Below are 22,009 nucleotides of genomic sequence, written 5' to 3' on the forward strand. Positions count from 1 at the left end.
TACAGGCTACAATTCATGCTTGTTCAGACTAGTCTGTATAAAGCATTTCATGCCTATACAGACACACACTAAAATCAGTTGCAGTTCTTCAACTCTCTAATTCGTACAAGTGAAGTCCTCTGCCATCCAGCAGCATATATCAGCAGTAGAGCAGACAAGAAATCCACAAGCTAGAGGAAGCTGCCTGCCTTCTTTCTGTGCCTGAATCATCCCACTAGCCACTTCTAAAAGCCTGATGATTAGATTCTAGATTCAACATCCTCCCATAATCTCATTCTCTAATGACTATTGATCTGAAGACCTTGACAAAAAAATGCAAAGTCACTTGATGGCCAAGGAACAGGAACAACAAGTATGTACTACAGACCTATTCTCCAGTCAGCAGCAACACAGGCTCATTAAAATGGCTGCACAGCCCCTGTGCTCCAAATCATCCTGAACCACAAATGCACACAGAAAATAAGCTCCAAGCCATCTGGTTTCTAACGTTAGATTCATAATTACCACAGTAAGCATGAGAATAAAAGATTCTGCTTTCTTCCAGATTTAATACTCATCCCAAATGAGTGCATTTCCCAAAGCTATCATATAACCATTGGGAAACACGTCTGTCAAAGTTTCTCCCTCCTCCTCAACAATGCTTAAGTGATTCTGAAAATATTTTATCACAGTTGTGAAATGTAAGGAGACAGGTATATGAGACAGGTTTGCTCCCTGCATTTGGTTTACCATACAATTCAGCTTAAGCTACCCACCCCCCAACACACACAGCATGTTTAGCCCTTGGTAAAGGCAACAGGCCATATAACTGAATTTGATTACTGGTTAAAGGGCAGCACACAGTACTCTTGATCATATAACCTCTTATCTGATCATATAACCTCTTGATCATACACTTCAGATGAAATAGGTTTCTTTTCTTTGACTGAAAATATTTTCCAGAACTATCTCTAGAAAAGCAGACAGCAACACCTAAAACTTACACAGAAGGCAATGACAACTCAAAATTCCCTCTAATTACCACTCCCAAAGCACTCAGTTTAAGAGGAATCCTTATCTTTGGCTATATTTAAGAGGCTCACTCTAACACAATAACTGTTAGCAGCAGCCATACACTCACAGGCCACTTCCAAGGCAACACAAATGCTGCTGGAAGCTGTTTGCAAAGAGACAAACAGCTACCACAAACTCCATGCCTAAGTGAACAGGCAGTGCCCACCTCAAGAGCCTTTTCAGCCTCTTTCAAGCAATCACTTTAAAGCTGCAAGGGCAGATCAGTGTTTCATAGACTAAGATGAAAGAGGAAGGCAATCACTACATCCCCACAGTAGACTCAATGTACTCAAATGGAAAGTTACTTCACAGTGAAGATGCCAGCCTGCTTCATAATGGCAGCAGTGGGTGAGGCACTGCCAAGACCTCTGCTATATAGCTACAAGTCTGCCAAGTCAAATGACTTACCTGGAAAGTAGCAAGCACCACAATCTGTGACACATGACAGAAAGCAGGCCCTTCACATTGAATCTGTATCTAGGCCAGTTTCCTCTCCCCCCTCCTCCACACTCCCAAAGCAAACAAGCAGTAACGCTACACTGCCACAAGCTCCCTCCAGCCCATGGCTCCGTGCAGTTCTGCCAATGCTGCTGCACAGAAGAGGAAAGCACAGGAGCAAATCCATATTTAAGCACCTTTTAATGGTTTGCACTTTATGATAAATACCGGGGAATAAATTTACTCTGACAGACTTCTTCCTTGAGATGGGTATTTCATAGATCTGCTGTAAGCAGTCTCAGCTTGCTTTTTGTGAGCACAAAAGAAGAATGATGCAAGCACATACAGGGAGAGAAGCATAACTGTTCTGAAACCTTCAAAGTTGTCTCCAGAACACGCTTCTTTGTTAAATACCTACTCAAAAGTCCAAGTGCAAGCACTTTCACTGTCTGCCTTATGCTAACCCCCCTCACGGGAAAATACAACCTGACTTCGGAACCATTCATCAGTCCATAAAGAGACTGATAAAGCAAACATTTTAAGCCTCCTTAAGAAGAGGCAATATGAGCCACAGATCAGCTCAGCATTCAGCATACAATAGGGAGTTCAGCCTTCCAAAGATCGTCCCTTCATGGCTCTAGGATGCAGAAAGACACTGGTAAAGATGCTACGTTGCTTTTCTACTCCCTTACAAGTGCATTCTGATTCATCTGTCCTACTGAAGTATCCCAGTAGGTTTTCCCTTGTAAATCTGACCAGACTGCTTCTTAGAGAGAGAAAATCTCACAGAATTGGTGAACAGACTAGTGAAACACTTAGCCTCACAACATGTACTTAGCTAGACCTCTGTCAAATTACAGGCCTACAAAAATTTCCATGAGCCTCACTAAGCTCCAGATGCAGCACATGTTAATAGCACCTGTCTGGCAACCTACATAAAAGGCTACTTCACCTTTCATTAGCAGTTTCTCAGAGACCTAAACTGTAATTTGAGATTGCCTTATTATTCACAGAAGCCTTTTTTTGAAGGAGAACTTCCACTGAAACTGCAAAGACATCACACATTGTTATTCTGAAGCTGAGGAAAAAAATTAACATCAGTGGGAGGATACAAGTTAAAAAATAAAATCAACTCTGAAGTACATATGCACCTCCTTTTCTGCAGAATAGCATTTTCATGTTCACCTCCCTCCATGCCATCTGAGTCCATAAACAATCTAGAACTTGGGAATGGATATTTCCATATGCACTGTACCAGCTGCCTTAGACAAATTATTCCCAGGCTGGAAGCTTTTGAAGCTAATGAACTTAATGCAGTACTTTTTGAAAAAGCACTCAAATGAATGTCTCTGAACTGCTGCTATGTAGGATATCTACACTTACTCAACATTTCGGTTTACTCTGTTCAGCACATAAGATCTCATTCTAAATACCAATCCCAGCTTTGGAAACTGCCACTGAAGTAAGCTATGGATCAATAAAGGGTTGTAGCAACATGAATTACCAGAGATCTAAAGGAAACATTTATTAGGAAAGATTGAAGCTAGAGAACAAGACAAGTTGGTTAACTGTAGCAGAGGGAGGATTGAGGAAGAAACTCATCATCACTTTACTCACCAGACACAGTACATTAGGAAAATCTGTTAGTTTGAGAAGTCTGTCAGGGAAATTCAAGTGGGATTGATCCCAGTCTTCAAGGAAAGGGACCTTGAAATGCTAACACAGCCTTGAAAGTGGACAAAGCTAGAATGTAACGCCTGATGCATCTTGACAGGGATGGTCAGTGAAGCAGTCAAGAACAGAATACAGAGAAGACACATCTTTGCTATCTTCATGTCCAAACACTTTGCTTTTTCTGTGATAGTCATTAACAACAGAAAGTCTGAAGCTCACTTGCAACCACACATCATTTTGAGACGTTTAAGCCATTACCAACGAGCAGGTTCAATCTGGAATCCTACTTTAGCAATATTACAGCAACCAACACCTTCAAATTATTTTCAAGCATTTAGGCAGTAATCCTGTTTTTTCTTTAAAAAAATACCCTGCTCTGACACTGAGGATTAGTATTTACAGACCAGAAAGAAGGCAACTTTCAGTAGTAGAGAAGAATCACATCACAATTTACATCACTTTCAAAAACATCCAGAATATTTTCCTCATGGGAAACAAGAATGCCTACCTTTATCTGATCACCAGTTACAACAGAAGGCAGTGATGGATGAACTGAAGAGGTTCTACAGCACAGACTGCCTCCCTTAAGGAAAGAAGGGCTTACCAGAACTTTTAGACTGCTTTTGAAATTGAAAAATAATGTATTATATTCCCCATTTACTAGGGTCCATTCCTCTTCTTTTCAGCAGTAACTTTTCAAAGATGCTACTATACGCTTCTCTGCTGTGATTTGCATATACCCTTTACTTAGACTGCATGCTTGCATTCAGATTGATTTGGAATGAAGTCTGATGGCAACAACCTACCATTCTCCCCTAATCTGTCTACAAAGAACACAAAATAAGTGAAAGCTGAAAGTTTATATAAATACTCACCAGATTTTGTGTCATTATCCCAATCCCATGCTTCTAGTACTAGTGTGAACGATCTCTGAAAAGAAATAAGATACCAATTAGATAACAAAAAACACAATTATATGCCACAAACACTGATTTGGAATAAGCAGATATTACTGTAAGAAAGCCAACTGAAAGCAGTTTGAAATTTCACTACTTCTATGTCATGTGAAAGTCCTTGAAGGCATCTTCCCAAAAAGTTGAAATATAAAGCATTAAAAATTGTGGGGCAAAGCAAGCTAGCAGCAAAACAAAAACATCTTCCCCCACACACCAACAGACAAGTTATTATTTTTCTCCTCCCACTGCATTTAATTCTTAATTCCCAGCTTTGTTTAGCCACAGAAATTTTTTTAGAAGAATCCCTAAAGGGTTTGAACAAAGTGAAGGGTTCTGAACTTTGGGAAATAGCTAGGAAATTTAAGACTAACAACTCAGAACCAAAAGCAAAGAAATAAAATGAAATAAAGACAGTAGTAGACTTTTCAAGAAAAAGATGGAAAGTATCACTTTAGACAGTTTTAAACCTAAGCAGCTTTATCTCACTAAAGCAAGGCTTCAGTAATTCTTCCTCGGTTTTATGACCAACTATGCAGCATACATGTTGACATTTAGATACTAAGATTATTTAGGAAAAAATTACCTTACACACAGATGCAGTGTTTTATGTTTAACAAGAGCAGCTGTGAGGCACTTCAGCTCAGAGTTTCCAACTCATCCAAGTTAAAATCAAGTTTCTCACATACATTCAAAACCAGTAACAGTTACTGCTCCACTGTCCTAAAACCCTCATATAAACCTCTTGGTGACTGCAGACCAGAGGTAAGCCACACCAAAAAAAACCAAAACCTGAAACTCATTAAATCCAGCAGAACCAAGTGGTTGTGTGTGGAGAACTTAAGGACTGAAAGCAATTTATGAACTCATATGGACCTGGGAACAGGCAGCTGAGAAATAAAGAACACGTTAAGAGCATAAGGTAAGAATTCCGTAGTTTTTCATCTGTGTTTAGGATTTGTGCTGTTTATCAGTAGGGCGCTCTGCTAGAGGCCCTCTGCAACCACAACGGTGATCCTCTTTGCAGTGTCCTGAAACGAGCGCCCATTCTTTTATCACTTTAACATATAAGTCACAGACGATGCCCTTTAGAAAACGTTTCTTCTGGACTTTTAGCTTCAGGCGTTAGGGAAGGAATCACTGGAATGCAGAACGCCGTAGCAGCAAATAGTCACAGCGCACTGAAGGAAGCTCAGCAGCAACTACACTGGACAGAGACACACTGGAGCTACAGCCACCTTTGGAAGAAAGCAGCTCAAAGAGCAGCTGATCAGAAAAGACAATTCCACTTTTTTTTAAAGAAATGGTAGTGTAGCACTTCAGTGGCTGCCTCCTTTCACCCCCCACGTTATACCCCCAACACAGCATTCAGGGAAGCAGGATAGGATCCTACTGCAGTCTGAAAATACTACTAATTACCTTCTTCAAAATTGCTGCCTGAGAAATAAACGTAAAGTGAATAGTATCAGAAAGTAAGAACTACATAGTATTACCCTAATGCTGTCCTCTGGCAGTTTTAAGTCTACTTAATTTGGGCATGAAATCCAAAACGTATTCTAAGTACAATCCTGCAGAGACTTATGCATGACTCAAAGTCCTATATCCACCTCTCCTGTATTTAACAACTGATTTCATAACACACCCCTCAACCTTCCTATGCTCCACTGATTTTTATTAGAAGTACGAAAGTGCTCAAGTGCTTCCAGATGTCCACTTATTCATCTTACGTAAGGGCTGGTCCTTCCTGCTGCAAATCAGCCACTGCATCCAACTGCCCACGCAACCTAAGGCAGTAAAAACCTATGCTGGACTTGATGCTTTGATCAACTACGCCTTCCCATCATTCCATCTGAAAGCAGACTTCTATCTTTAGGTAAAGTGGTAGAGTGTTTGTGGGAAATTGAGTGCCAACGTGCACAGGAAGGGGTGAATAAAGAGACAGTCCACAGATTCTAAAATGCTCTGCAAGTCATTGGTCCCATGAACCTGAGCTCAAGTACTCCAGCTGGGGATGATCAGGAGTCAGGTGGCCATCTTTACAAGGCCTAAAAGGAATATGTACAATCAAGACACAGCAATATATCCTTTCACATACTGGCATCCTGTATCTTTGATCTCCCTGTCTCCATCTAGGTCACTTACACACACACTACTGTTGAGAAAAGTTGAGCATACAGAGCCACAACACTGAAGGAGGGCTTTTAATCACACTTCAGAGTGTAGATGTTAGTCAAGTCACAGCAAAGAGTATTTTCAGACTAACGCACGTTTACCTGAAAATCAGTTTCAGCCAAAACAGTTCAGCCACCCTCCAAACACCCCCAACAGACATAAGAACATATCCAGAAAGTCAGCTGATTACAGGGCTATTCTCCCTGCAGAGGAGACAGTAAGGTTACCAACCCACCCTATGATCTGTGGTAGGGCAACAGCTATTGTGTTGCAGTTATTGCTCCTCAAAACAAGAAACTGAACCCTGCTCCTCCAGCTCAAAAAACACTTCTCCCTCCCCCTCCCCCCATAATGCATTGAGTATCACACAATACCTGGTTTAATTCTTTCAAACTTTCATTTTAAAACAACAGCTGAAAGTACAAAAAGAAGCACTGAATATGCTCATGATATGCTGCACTGAGAGCTTTCCAGTCACAGCTCAGCTATCAAAAACATTTACTAGGGGAAACCAATATCCACACACTCACCCATGTTGTAACCCTACTTGATAACCAGAGTTAAGAGCAATAGGCTTAGTAAAGCTACTAGATATAAATATTTAAGAGCACTTTTAGCTTGAACAGACATTCATTTTGTAAGAGCTCCACTACTGGCTTACATCAGCTGTATCTGCACACTCCAATAGAAAGTCCAGCACAGGGTCAGTCAGCATGAGAGGCAAGCAACTCTTCTGTAGCACAAGGCACTGACACAAGCCTATGCTTTTAAGCTGTGCTTATAGAAAGCCACTGAAGAACCCGCATTAATTTAGTAACTGCCCCACAGTTTAAGGTCTACCCGTATTTAGAACCTAAACTCCTGACATGATCCCCACTCTTTAGAATACCTTCAGGAAAAAAAGGCTGTCTTAAAAGTGAAGTTCTCCCCAGAATCTACTGATATAATTATAAAAGTACAAAGTTCCTACGTAAATTCAGCAAAAAATTCCAGTTTTCTAGCAAGTACCCTAAGAACACTCCAAACTCGCAAGTACTTCATAATGGTGCACACATTCATTTCTTGTACACTTGTACACTAATGCTTTGGACTGATTTGACCAGCACCTCACCAGTAGGACCGGAACATTCTAGTCTGTTCCTACACAAAGGACGCTTTGTGAATTGGTATTTGTTGTCTGTTTCAGCTAGTACACTTCAGAAGATATTTTGCAAATGACCATGGCACAGCTTGGAAAGGGATGATGTGGGGTGAGCAGTACTGCACTGAGAGGTTCACCTCCCAGAAAGATTTCAACACAGTGCAGCTCTGTTGCTCTCTAAATCAGAACACAGTATGCTGGGGACTACCAGAGAAGAACATCAGCACATTTCTGCAGAAGAGCATGGATTTGCAAAAGAACTATTTCACAGGGGTGAAATAAGACAAGCTAAGCCCTTTGGAAAGATACAACTATAGCCTGTTCTGCTATCCTGACAGCGCTGCTTTAGTTGTTTTCCTAGGGAAACAAGTTCAAAGCATTATTCCACTGCTTACACTAAACAAAACACTCCCCACACTATCCCAATGACCTCTTCTCCGGGGAGGGGAGGAAAACAAAACCTGTAATATTGGTTTTGCAAAAACTTTTCAAAAACTATTACTCTGGCATTTGCAAATCAACATTCAAAGATGTTCTCTGGATAGACACCTGTCAGATTTCTAATCTAAACAAAGATGACCAATCTTCTGACAGTACTCTCAATCAGGAAGAGAATTTCTATTTTTAAACAAAATCTCCCCAAAAGACACAAAATATTGAGCTGAAAAGTGATACAAAAACCATCTAACAATTAACACATTAACTGTATCACATATTTACTCTAACATTCTTGATTTCAACTAAGATTTCCAATCAGAGACATTTGCCTGTGAGTTTCCATAGACAGACAACACCCCAAGAGATCAGTAACCTGCTACAGATCAGAAAATAAGTACTGCTCCTACACAAACCTGGAGCCCACATTACCTTCCTGTCCAGCAGACTGTTATACTGGAAGCACAGGCTCTCACCACCAATCAGTTCCATTTCCTTTCAAACTTCACTCACGAATTAGCAACTGAAGTATCTGAATACTTTGACGGTAAAAATAGGTCACAACAGCCTCATACTTAACTCCTGAGGTTAAAGAAGTTAAGCTAAGCCGCCACTAATAATTCTTCAGATCATGTTTCTAAATTCTTGACCAGCATGGCCAATTCCTAGATTTCCTCTATTTAAAAAGAAAAGACTTCCTACAGGAGCGAAGCAAACACAGTAAAAACAGAGGGGAAAAAAAAATTGGTAGCCCTTTCCCCCCCCCCCCCCCCCCCCAAGCAGCCTGCCTGCCATGGAAAAAGCTGACTTAAAAGGCAAGCATATTCCATTTCCTTCCCCAGCAGCCCTGTAAGCCCTTACAACTTCCTCATAAATAAACCAGATTGCAAGGGCAGGGAGAAGGATTCAGAGGAGTCCATCTTCAGCACAGTTTTAAGGGCAGATGTATAGAACAAGTGTGCAAGTTGCTCTTCTCAAAGCGGTTGTGACAAAGACATGACAGACACCTCTGCAGAAGGAGCAAGCATTCCCCACTCCCCAGGCCATTTTCCAGATGAGGGATACAGGGGAAAGACAAAATGAAGCTCATTTTTGAAGCTTCACGGAAATTTCAGACATACTTGCATGCAAGAACTTGTCTGCTGAAAGCAAAGATCATTCCAACACAAAATTGTAAAAGGACCTCTCCTATAAACCCTCATTTTTCATTTGAGAAGTACCATGGTGAGGCCTAAACAAAAAGCCTTCCCTTAGGAAACCAGGGCCAAACAATCACGTTCTGTCAGGAGCGTTGCGGAAGGCTGGTTTGGAGTACTGCAAACACCGGCAGCAGAGAACAGAAAGATGTTGAGCAACTCTAAGGCATCCATTTGAGAGCAATTACTGCAGTTATATTCCTCTTGGCCAAGTCACAAAAGCGGGGCAATGTTTACAAGCTTTGGAGCCTTGCTGCTCTTAGAGGGGAGCTGTTTACAGATGAGCCCCACCTGACCCCCTTTTAGGAAGCCTACAAAACCTGGGAGGTGAGGAAGGGAGAGAAGGGAAGGTACTTTTGACACTACTACTAGCCAGCAGGCTCAAATCTCCACCTACATGAGCTTGAACACCTCATCCCTCCCCCAAACAAAGCAAGCTGAAAAATAGAGGGGTGTGTATGTGTGCGCATATGGGGGCGGCAAGGGAAGAAATCAAGATGTTTAGACTATTAAGAGTCATTTCACTAAAAGAGGAGCACAAATAAAAACAACAGGTGAATAAGTCAGAATCAGAGATAATACTTAACACCCAGGTAGGGACTCACATTCAGCTAACAAAAGTAACCCAGCAACTGGATAAAGGAATCCTACCAACAACTGGCTGCAGGTATCTAAATGAAAGCAGTTTCAAGAAGGAACTCAAAGGGGTATTACAGCATCTGACAGCACACACATCTTTGTGAAAAAGGAGCATAGTGGGCTTCTCATCGAGGTAATCAAACTATTAGATGCAGCGATGTGTTACTCAATAGTACAGCTGGAGGAAGATCTTTAAGACCTGAAGACACTTGCATATCCTACTGATATACTGCATGCAACCTGAGAGGCCTTCAGATTTCACAGGAAAACTTTCAGCTGCAGAGTTCTAAAGTTACCTGAAATTGTGTATTAGCCTTACCTAAGACCGGTAGAAACAGGGCCCGTTTCCAGGTAGCTCCCAAGAGGGAAAAGATCTCTAAAGGAAGACATTAACAGTCACTTCACACCACTTGCAAAGCAGACAAAGCTCTCACCTAAATAGAAGATAAACCACCAGAATAACCTACAAGCCTGCAGTTTAGCTCCCGAAACAAACCTAACCTAATTTAACATTATAACAAATGACAACTCAAAAGTACTATTCGTTCCTAAAAACCTCAGCAGCGGCCCTGAACTTTGACAGCAGCCTCTGCCAGACAGCAGCTGCAGACCAAGCAGTCTCTTCGTCCAGTAAGCAGGGAGCACATACCTCGCGAGGTCTTCCAGCACCAAAAGCAAGTAATTAGCTCCTCATTTAGAAAAGCTGCAGGAAATCTGCCCAGGCAGTAGTCTTGCCAAGACTTATCTGAAGAAAAGCTGCTAGCTACTATTCCACTCACAGGAAACTGTAGAGGTTCTAGAAGAGCCCATCCCTATTTTAACAGTTCCTTTCAGCACTGCATGCAGAGCATTACTGCTAGTCTTGCTGAATATAAGCAACTCCTGCTTTTTATAGCAATCTGCTACTCATCCCCACCCCAGACCATCTTCCCTTCTCCAAATCCAGCATACACACATCTCTGCTGTATTCAAGGAGATTAAGTTCCACCCCTGAAGCCTAAACTGTACAAACCACCTAGGATTAGTTTCCAAACCTCTTGCTTACAGCTCTAGAATTTAGAAAAGAAAAAAAAAAAAGCAGAGAATACTTTGTTACCTTGAGTGCAAGGGGTCCTGCAATACCATTCTATTGCAGAGATTAAAAAAAGCAGTGTTTAATATTAACCCAACCTACCAGTTATTCCACTGATCAGTTTTGGTGAAACACTTCTATTTCATGGCAAGAGCCTTCAGTCTGCGTTACCTCTAGACATCGTGTGTACACATCTCAACAAAACAAGTAGTTCATAAAACTAAGAATATCAGTAGTGACATGGCAGAAACAGCATCTCAAATCTTGTCATTTAAGCTTCCAACATAGCTGAATGTGAACCAATTCTCAGAGCATATCATAAAATCCTCAGTTAATGACACCTGTGACTGTTCTTCCTTCTGTGAAGTTTTTGACAAGCAAGGCTTCACAAAATACATCTTTAAGTCGATTCCATGACCACCTCTACTCATTCAATTAGAGCCACTTCATTCTATCCAAGCAAGCTGCGTTCACAAGCTCAGCACAAGTTTTGTGTACAGCAAGAGATCAGGTCCCCAACTCGCACCCATGTCTTGACTACTTAAGACTCAGAGCAGCTGGGCACTTTGGCTCTAGCCAAAGAAAGAGGGAGAACAAAACCACAGACTGTGTCTTGTCACTGAGCAATTCTGTAGCAGAAGGGGATGGGAAGCAGCATGGCTTCAGCGTGCCATGACCAAGTAGGGGATGACTTTTCTACAAAGAATGAAAACAGTGGTCAAAACTCTTCAGGCTGGAAGGGAAAGAACTGAAGTACGTGGCTTTGTAGATTTCTATTACAAAAGGCCAGGGAGATGCTGAAGAAAAACAATTCCTGGCCTTGACAAGAACGCCAGGTCATTAAATTAAGCCAACAGGAGCCATGCTCAGGGACAAAAAACCCACAGAAAACAAACACAACAAGGAGGCACTTCATGCAAAGCTTGGCAGTCCACGAGCAGACTAACACAAGCATTTGACACCAATCACAACTAGATGAAGGTTCTTGTTTGAAAAAAAAAAACAAAAACAAAAACAAAAAACAAACAAGTTCTTACATATTCTTGCCTAGTCCTTATCCATAAGGATTTGTTTATGTTCCCTCAACTCCATCTTTAACCAGGCAGCTGATGAAGTATTCCACTTTTTCCGATAGCTAGCATTAAAACAAGAGACCACTAAGAAGCATTCACTATGTAGGCTCTTGCAGGCTTGCTCAAGTCATCAGTACCTATCTTGGGGTAAACCACATTGTGACCAAGCAATGTTTGAGGGATAACGAAAAAAATACAATTTATAATTATACCTCGGAACTCTTCTTTGAAAGCTGTAACATCTGAGAAAATCTAATTGAATTAAGATTGTCCTTTCTGCAGTACTGTCACCTGAAGTTAACCAATTCCAAAAGCCACCAAATCGTGCAGGTAACATCCATACCAAGCCTTATACTTGTTGCAGCACAAAATAAATGCTATTTGAAGAAAAAGACAAGCTGAGCTGGAGCTACTAATTGGGAGATGTTACTAACTAGAATAAAGATTTGGAGGTCTAGAGGCTTTTGAAACTTCTCCTGGAAAAATGGTAGCCCAGGTGGTCTTTAAGAGCAATTAACTCCAGGCTGGGTGGTACAAAGCAGAACATGGTGTCATCCAAGGACACGTAAGAGAAATGCACATACGAAACAAGCACTTACTCTTCAGTACCTTAATGAAGTTTGACAAGTGTCAGGTAGAATATTAAGTTTACTGATCTCATAGCAATTTCCTCCCCACACAAAATTGTCAGCACTTTGTATTTAAATCCCTGTTTTAACTATGAAAAGCTCACTACATTTCTTGGTGAAGGCTGAACTGAGAAACAACTTGTATTACTAGACAACTCATCGTCAGGCTTCAACTACTGCATGTCATGGTCAAAAACAATCTCTCCTGGCTTCTGTGTAATACATAAGACTGGTGCCAGCACTGGCTACTTACTCCAAAAGAAATTGATTTGATACCATCTGTGTGTGTTGCTGAGCTAAGCATCACAGCTCTACACAAACAGGAGCAGCACAAGGTATCATTCCCCCCACTAAAAACTGGGACTCTTGCGTTCTATGATTCTCAAGAACCAATCTAGAGAGGTAGCACTGCCCTCAGAACCCTGTCTGCATTTGAGGGGAGTTAGGGGCACAATACAAAGGGTGATGTTAGCATGACTGGTAAGGTAGTTACGAAGGCAAAGCACCTGCGGCAGACTGGAAATATCAGCTAACTGGAGAAATGTTGAAACTTGACAGCTGGGAAAGAAAAGTCACAGACTGCTGAAATTTGCCTAATTTGAGGGAACCACCTCAAACATTCCACTACTATCTATAATGTCTAATAATTGAAGGAATTTGCTGTTATTATTCCAGATTACAAACTACAGGACTATCAGTCTGCAAGTCTCATTACGAGCCTGCACTTCTAACGCATTTTCCTCCATACTTTACGTGGTTACTCTGAGCAGCCCCAAAAAAGCCAGCCACAACACAAATCTTGATGGCCCTTCAGATCTGCCCCAGCAGCACCGAGTCAGCATTAAGCTCAGTTCAGTGCTCGAACAGCACAGCTTCACAATCTGAGCCTCAAGCAGAATCCTCAGCAACCTCAGGAAGCAAACAGTCCAAAAAGATCAGGGATGGGGAAGCACAAGTTAAGATATCACCAGCCTTTCAAAGTTACACCTATAGAGATGAGCCTGTTTGAAAATGTTTGCAAACTTTTACACTCTGTCCAGTAAGGAAAAATACCTTGAAAGACAGTTTTTACTAAGTACGCACAGAAGGCCCTTTTTTTTGGTCTCTGAAGACAGAAGATACTACCAAAAAATGAGTACCATTCAACAGCTCACTAAAGCTGCTTTTCTTCCACATAAAGGAAACCCACACATTGCAGCCTGCAACAAAAAGCACGGCAGGTTTTTGCCTGCACTCATTACCTTCAAAGGAGGTAGATCCCTAGATCTACTGACAGAGGACCAGTGGCCCACAAAACATTCAGGAGTGAGGAAAACAGGCCTCATTAAGAAAAACAGCTTCTACCAACTGTCACATCTCTTCCATACACGCTACAATGCATGGGTATAAAATCAGCACACTTTCCCTTTCTGCCTGAGAAGAAATCAAACGAAGGAAAGCCAACTATTTGAAATTTAAAGCCATTTAAAATGTAACAGCTACCAAAACAATACAATTTGGCATGCTGTACTACAGCCATACCAAGAGAAGCAACATCCTGACTGGTTTACCTGAGGGCAGTCATACAAGCACACAATTTGCACTGCACCTGCCTCTCACAGGGATCCCAGTACAAACTCTCCAAAATTCTGTTTCTCTGTGACAGTTCTAGAGTAGAAAAGAACAAGGAAGAACAATTTCAGTGGGAATCAACCTTGCAAACCTGCTGGAACCTCAAGTCATAGCCTTCCCTGCTATCCTATGTACGGAGAACACAGGGTGCTTTTAAGTTGAGATTAGAAACAGAGATTAAATCAGAAATTACATACAGAAGAGTAACAACTCCAGCAGATGTTTCTGCACCAGTGCCTGATTTCAGTGGACAGCCTTTGGCCTGACAAAAAAACATTTTCAGAAACAGAGTCATGGGATTAAGTTTCAATAGATATTTGCCTTTTACATGAAAGCTATTTACACCTTAAATAGTCTCACAACTTCAAGGCTATTAAGATATTCTCTTCTCTACCACATCTGAAGCCAGCACTGGGAATTTCCAGAAATCCTCTGAGTTAATCCAATAGCAAATACCAGAAGGAAGTATCAGTGACATAAGAGAACAGAAAAAAAAGCCTGCTAGAAAGACGCATACAAATGCAATACACTGCAGTCAGATAGGCATCATCATAATATGATTTCATTAGATTCAAAATGAAGCTTTCAGCCTTGCTACCACCTTTGAAGGTGGCAAACTTGACAGTAACGAAGTATCCATGCCCCACTCCTTTCCTAAAGTCTTGGAAGAAGTCCAAGATAAATTAAGTCCATTATAGGTACACTTTCTTGTTGCATTAATGAAAATGTACCTAGATCATCTCTTTTGATGCCTATGTAACAACCACGAAGACCAATTAAATGTTGATGCAAGCCTTGTTTTATGCTAGCAATTCAAATTCAAAAGATGAACTAGTAATTAATACTGCTCTTCCCTCCCCTCTGCTCCATGCAGCATGGATATTAGCGTCCTCTGGGCACTTCAAGCCATACATCATTATAATTTCAACTTGAAGTCAAGAGGGAATTAAAGTAAATATGTAATAACACTTTAATTATTGTTCTAAACACAGAACACCTGCATGCACTCTTTTGTATTGCAAATACACATACCAAGAAGGTAGGCGAATATAGAAAAGATAGATATGCCCTTGAGTTCTATACATGTAAAGTTCCTCAGAATAAAGAGTATTTTAATCGCAACCCTTTTAAATAACATTAGCTCGTGGCAGCACCTCTGTCTTTTCCTTTGTTTCTGAAAAGGCAGGTGGCCACGAAACTAGCTCAACCTAATGAGTGTGGATGCCTTGCCCGAGGAAGCAGAGAGGCCCATACTCAACCTCTGCTCCTACAGAAGCACTGAGCTAAAGGCAGTGTTTTTCTAAATCCTACTCAACTTTCTCGTCAATTCTACCCGAGTCCCATTAAAGCTAAAGCTAAGTGGGCAATACCAGACGTGTATGAAAGAAGACAAACAAGCAAAGATTTTGGTAGCCACAGCTAAACTGAACGACCTTAATTTCCATTTCATAGGTAGCTGTTCGCCTTACCACCACCTCAGCACCAGGATGCTGCAGACATGACCAATGCTCTGCCTGTGCCTCACTGCTCTCATAAACAGGCAGAAATAGGCTGACCAGAAAACCTACTGCTGTAAGAGGACAAATTCTTTCAGAGATCAACGCACACAACAGATTTGAACCAATATTTAACTGTGTGCTTGTCTGTGTGCAGCATACCTGTTATGTATACACAGCAGCACCAGTGTCCAGAAAAGCTCATACAAACACGCTCCCAAAACAAATGCCTGCTTCTTATTTTAGTAGCAACATGGAATCTTCTGAACAGTACTTTGTAGCTACAGTAAATGTTAATCACATTTTCAGCACCAATCACCATGCTGTATTTAATTCCTATTAAAAATTAACTGCTTACAGCAACAAATTGATACGGCATACAGCAGTACATGAAGTCTATAATTCCAAGATTCTATCTGAATATATGCTAACCTCAAGTCTATCAACTCCAGTGTAACAAAGCGGCATCAGAACTCCTTTGTAACAGGTATAGCAGAGTACGTGGACCAAAAAGTGAAAGCAGGCACTTGTGAATTAAGAGTGCTGCTTTATTTTTTCTTCCCCACACTGATACAGATCTGGAAGCTACAAAAGCCAGGTCTCACAGCAAGTTCTCAAGCTGATTTCATTGTTAACTACTAGTTACTTCCCAAAAGTATCAGTGTCACAGTTTTCTTCTTAAGGAAGAATACAGAAAAGCCACATAAAGCCAATGAACATTAAAAAAAAAAAAAAAAAAACTGTTCCATAAATAGTTTTGGTAGCCCAAAATAGGATTCATAATTCAGCAAGACCCACAAGTGAATACTTCTCAATCTTTTTAACACTTCTGCTCTTCTACCTTCTTCAGATTCCTTGGCTAACAGAAGTCTTGCAGACCATCACAGTTTTTTAGAGTCCATCCTAAAGACTTAGAGGCACACAAATTAACATTGGTGTAAGGCTGTCAGAAGTCAGACAAACTCCTCCTGCCAGTTCATTTCATTTACTCTACATCTGCAGTGATCAAGGAGTAGATATGAAGCTCTTGATATTCAAGAGCTTGTTCTCTAGAAGCCCTGTGACAGTTCATTATGGCAGTTCACAGTAACATGTAGTGCTAAAAAAAAAAAAAAAAAAAAAAAAAAGATTTCATTTCTGAAAATTAACCCCATAAGAATTGCCACCAGCTAAATTTGATCAGCCACTTCACATTTTCTCTTACAGAGAAAGATGCAAAGCATCTACAAGCTGTGCAACCCCAACGTCACCCCAGCTTAATGATGGACATCAGAAAACACTGCAGGAGTGTATTTGAAGTATTCAGTACACAAACCTAAGTTGGTTTTTCTACTTCCATCCCCTTCCCACTTTCTAATAGAAGAAAGCATTGGTCTGTATGGATCAACCAGGGAATAATACTCAGTTCTACAAAGCTCTTCAACAGATGAATACAACACTACAACGCTTTGTGCCTATATATAAATATATGGTTTAAAGAGCAGTTTACAAACAATAAGGAGATGCTATCACTTCATTGTTGTATAGACAAACAACCATAAACAAGGGCTATGCTTGTCCTTCAACACCCCTCATCAAGTAAACATGGTCTGACTTCTAGACTTCGACAGCACACAGCCAGTTACAGTGAAGACTCCATGCTATAACAAGGAAAGTCATACTGGTTTTAACACCATAGAGAGGTAGAACTATCAAAACCACACACAAAGTCTTTACGTATAGCACAAGAGCAAGGAACCACCTCCCAAAAATCTGACGCAGCACACAAGTTACTTGACCTGTACTGTTAGAACTGTCTTCAGCCAACAGAAAGAACAGCAAATGGAAGCCAGAGCTGCACACCCTGCTGAACTACTGCAGTCTTTATTGGAGTAGATCAATAACTAAGCTGCTCATGTATTCCTCAGCTCGCTGCCTAAAGCACGTCAGTCAAGCCTTCCAAGATCAACCAGCCCCCTGAATAGAGCTTAAGTTCTCCAGCTAGAAGCCAGGACCTTCAGCTTTAACAATGTAGACTGTTCTACATTAACTTAAAATTTGTCAAGTTGAAACATCAGTAATAGAAATACAGACCCAGAAAAGACCAAAACATCACAGTGTTTTAAGCTAACAGCCAGCTCACGCAGTATTTCACTACCATTTAGATGCACTCCTCTGTGAGTACTGAAAGTTGCTCAGTCTGACACAGCTCCCACTGATTACAAGATACTGCATCAGAATCGACCCTGCCACCTTATTAAAAGCCTGGATGTGTAAAGTTCATCCAATTCAAGTATCAGACACTCAGTTACTTAAGCTGTATGTTCAGAGAACTAGCAAGCACAACAGATTAGAAAACCAGTGGACTATTTAGGAATTGAAGATGCACTGCAAGAAACATTTAAGTGTAATAATAGTAAAATAATGATGTACTGAATAAAAGCCACCAGAACACATCCTGCTGGGAACAAGATACATACAATCAGGACTTCCAAGCCTGAAGCAGGATGTAAACAGATTGCAGTTTATGTACTAATACTCCAGTCTTATCTCAGATTTAAAAAAAAACTTTAGAGAATGAGCACCTGTGCATCTGTCCAAGGGGCATATAATTGGTTACTCAAGGACTATTAGGCTGTTTCTTAGCAACCTCTGCAAGCTCTAATCAAGTAAGACTAAGATTGCCATTCAGCCTTGAAATGCCATGCCCCTTCCATCTAATGCAGCATTCTAGCTGCTGTTGAGAAGCACACTAATTTCAACCACAGATAAAATCCATGCTTACTGTGTTTTTAGCCAAGTTCCTCTTAGCGCTTAGCTACCAGAAGATTTTCACATAGATGTGCTTTCTAAACTTTTAGTCAGTATCCAAAATGTGAGTCTGTAGAAGTCAGTTTTCCTCCTCTTCATACACAGTAACAGCTAATAACCATTCTTAAAAATCACCCTGGAGACAGAGTTTAGTAAACAAGCACAAGCTACAGCTCAGCTGTTAAACAATGTTTTGTAACAGTAAACCATTCTCTGGAGATAGTTATAAGAAATAAGTTCAATATCTAAAGCAACAGCAGACATATCAGACTAACAGCAAGCATTCATCTCAGTGTGAGTTTGTATCTAAGCCTTTGGAGATAAGATGCACCTATTGTTTTGTACATCACTGAACAGAACCCAGGCCACCAGACCAAAGGCATCCGAGTTATTTAAAACATAGTGACTTAGCTGTTCAGTCCTAGACAAGCTTCATTGCTTTTCTATATCAATGCACATATGATAGTCACCAATTAAGACTGTTTGCTAAGTTTCATATACAGGTTGTTTTTTCTCTTACATAGCAAGCAAAGGCACCAAAAGCCCAACTTGGCCACTCCTCTGACTCGAGATGATCTAGAAAAGACACCCACACAGCCCTATGTGCTCCTGCAGCTCTATCCCTGGGCATACGGGAGAGGAAGGCAGTAGCTGTAGGACAGTCCCATTCTCCTCCTGCCTATATGCACCCTTCAAGTACTGGAAGGCCACAATGAGGTTCCCCCCAAAGCCTTCTCTTCTCCAAGCTAAACAAGCCCAGTTCCCTCAATCTTTCCTCATAGGAGAGGTGCTCCAGCCCTCTGATCATCTTAATGCCCTCCTCTGGACCCACTCCAAGAGCTCCACATCCTTCCTGTGCTGGGGGCCCCAGGCCTGGATGCAGTACTGCAGATGGGGCCTCACAAGAGCTGAGTAGAAGGGGACAACCACCTCCCTCTCCCTGCTGCCCCTTTTTTAATGCAGCCCAGAACACAGCATGATGCAGCACAGGTGATCCCAGCCATCCACTCACTGGCCCGCTACCCAGCCTCAGTGACAGCAGCCAGGGCACATGGGAGGTGGCCATATCATGTGTCACCTCCCACTCACAGGATGGCTAAACATACCATCCCAAAGCCACCAAGTCGATAACAGCAGCCAGCAGCAGCCAAAGGCCAACCAAACTTAGATACCTACTAACCAGGAGCCAGAGCAGCCACAAGGCCGACAAAGACCATCTGAGTGCTGAAGAGGAAGAGAACAGCAGCACTACTGCAAAGGAGCAGCAGCAACCATCCTTTAGTATCTCACTTAGCACTAACGGACAGAAGCACTACCAATGCACCCCATTCATTCTTTCAGCTTGTCACTCTGCTTTCAAGCCACTGCTCACAGCTTCTTCCAGCTCAGTGGATACCAGCACATGGAACCGGAGCAACCCAAAGGAAAGTCAACTGGTGTGCGAGTTGTAAAGTGACCTTCCCTCCTCAGTAGGTTGAACAGCTCTAACTACAGCAAGCAATGCAAATAGGACCCACACAGAGTTGACAAAACATCGGTCTTGTTTTCAGAAAAGGGAGGGAAGCTTTCAGGCATGGAGTAATTTAAAGCTTCTGCAGATGACTAAGTGTACGATGTGATCACAGCTGCTTTACGAACTTACTTTCTAAAGTATGTTCATAGCATGTATTTCAAAGCCCACGCTTACACAAACCAACGCATACAGGAAAAACAAGTGAAGGAGTGAGATTACACAGAACAGGTAAATTCCACCCCTCTCACCTGCACGCTGACTCTCACCTACATGGTGTTGCTCAGCGGGGGGTCAGCCAGATACCAACAAATGAAAATCATTTTGAAAGGCAAGAAGTAAATCACTGTTTACCTCGCACACCATCTGCCTTAAATACAATCTCATACAAGAGAAAAAAAATGTGTGGCAACTTATTAATGACAAGCAGCTTAAAACTACACAAAACCATTTTTGGCACTTCCTACATCCACAAAAAGTAATTGTTTCACATCATCTATGGCTTGACAGAAGACTAATTTTTTCATAGCTTCTGTGCTGGCAGCCAGTGAACTCCTAATAGCAACTGAAGCCTCATGATGAGCTGGATTTGTGCAGGGAATACAAAAGCAGTAGCACCAAACTCAGAAGTTAAATTCAACAATATAAGGCTTCTCAACATCCAGACCAACAGATTTCCTTGAACTTCACAGGATCTCTCAGCCTACAGTACAACGAGACCATGGCTCAAATAGGCCAAATATCACAAGCCTGATAAAAACTCATCCAATTATGGTTTTACCCCAACCACTATGTTAAAGATGAACCACAACATTTAAGATGAAAGCTACATGCTCTCTCGTCTATCGCAGATCTTTCACATGCAGGCTGGTGGGTTGTTTTTTTGGGCTTGGGTTTTTTTTTCCTTAAGAAAAAACAGTAGCTGGAACATCTTCAAACAGCCCAAAGCAGTGCTACAAAGCTTCCATCATGTTGTGGTGAATGGAACACGCTCGGTTTCTACCTCACCTTCTTCTCCACCTCACATGCTCTAGCAAAAGGTAATCCCAACTGCTTTAACACCTTTGTCGTTTTCAGAGATGTGATGCCCACACCAGCTGTGTGCCTAAGAGCACACGGTACCACTGAAGCTGAAGTACCTTCTGGAATAAAGATTAGAAAGTTGGCAAGAGGTGTAAGCACACCATTCAGTGTCCTGGAGGGAAAGCTACCTGCCTGCAAGTTTTAAGATTAGCCTCAGTTTTTCTAATAGATAAGTGTTTACCTATTGAAGATTTTAAGGAGTATAAATAGAAGTGTTTTCCTTTTTGGTCATCCCCACAATGTTCATACTCCTCCCAACCCACCAAAGGTTAAGGTACAAAGGTTTAAATAGTTAAAATACTGTTCTCTAAAACACATTTATTCCAAAGACGTAAGAAATTCTAGATTCAATAACAGCAGTGTATAAAGGATTAAGAGTGCAAAGAACATTTCTGCTTCAAATTAGAAGATAAGATTTTCTACAGTTACATGAAACTTAAGTCTTTAGGCTTTCTATTTCAGGCAAGCTGCAAATAGTTGCTGGCACAGACAGCATGCCAATAATAAATCCCTTTTTCAAAGAGTAGTTCTGAAGTGCCCACCATTAAGGCCTTGATTCTTTTTTAGAGGTGACACCTGCAGCTGCTACTGAAATCAAATGGAATTGCTTCTACTCAGCACTGCTACAGCTAGTCTCTAAAACATAAGCAGATGATCTTCATTTAAAATGGAACATGGCAAAACCTGCAAGCTACTCTGCATTTGCATAACCCCAAACTGAAAGGATATTTTTATGTAATAAATCATTCCCTCAACATACTCTTCTCTGATCAAAAAGGTTTTAAGGCAAATACAATACTAAGCAGGTGAAAACTTGTGATTCCATGACCTGCTTCTCCAAGACTGAGGACATACAGCTTGAGAAAGCCCATGTTCTCCAATCCACTGTGTTCTGTCCCTGAACCACACAACAGGCAGGGAATGACTGTGTGTGTGTGTGCAAGGGCTGCAGGTGCTTCTGTAAACACAAGAAAGTTTGCCGTGCCAGTTACCAGGGCAGTCCCACATCTACCAACAAGCCAATCTGGCAGTCAATAACCTGCT

At 41.4% G+C, this 22,009-nt stretch overlaps 1 protein-coding gene across 1 annotated transcript in view; it reads right to left on the reverse strand.

Annotated features, from left to right (window-relative positions):
* The window catches only part of JAG2 (jagged canonical Notch ligand 2), a gene marked incomplete at both ends in the record, with an annotated part of 58,112 nt that overhangs the window by 30,440 nt on the left and 5,663 nt on the right, over positions 1–22,009 (reverse strand). Inside the window, one exon of the mRNA XM_079537348.1 lies at positions 4,041–4,095. Within this exon, the coding sequence (XP_079393474.1) occupies positions 4,041–4,095 (55 nt within the window). The remainder of the gene's footprint in view (positions 1–4,040; positions 4,096–22,009) is intronic.

Source organism: Tetrao urogallus (genome assembly GCF_951394365.1).
Source record: "Tetrao urogallus genome assembly, chromosome: 6".
Classification (NCBI taxonomy): Eukaryota; Metazoa; Chordata; class Aves; order Galliformes; family Phasianidae; genus Tetrao; species Tetrao urogallus.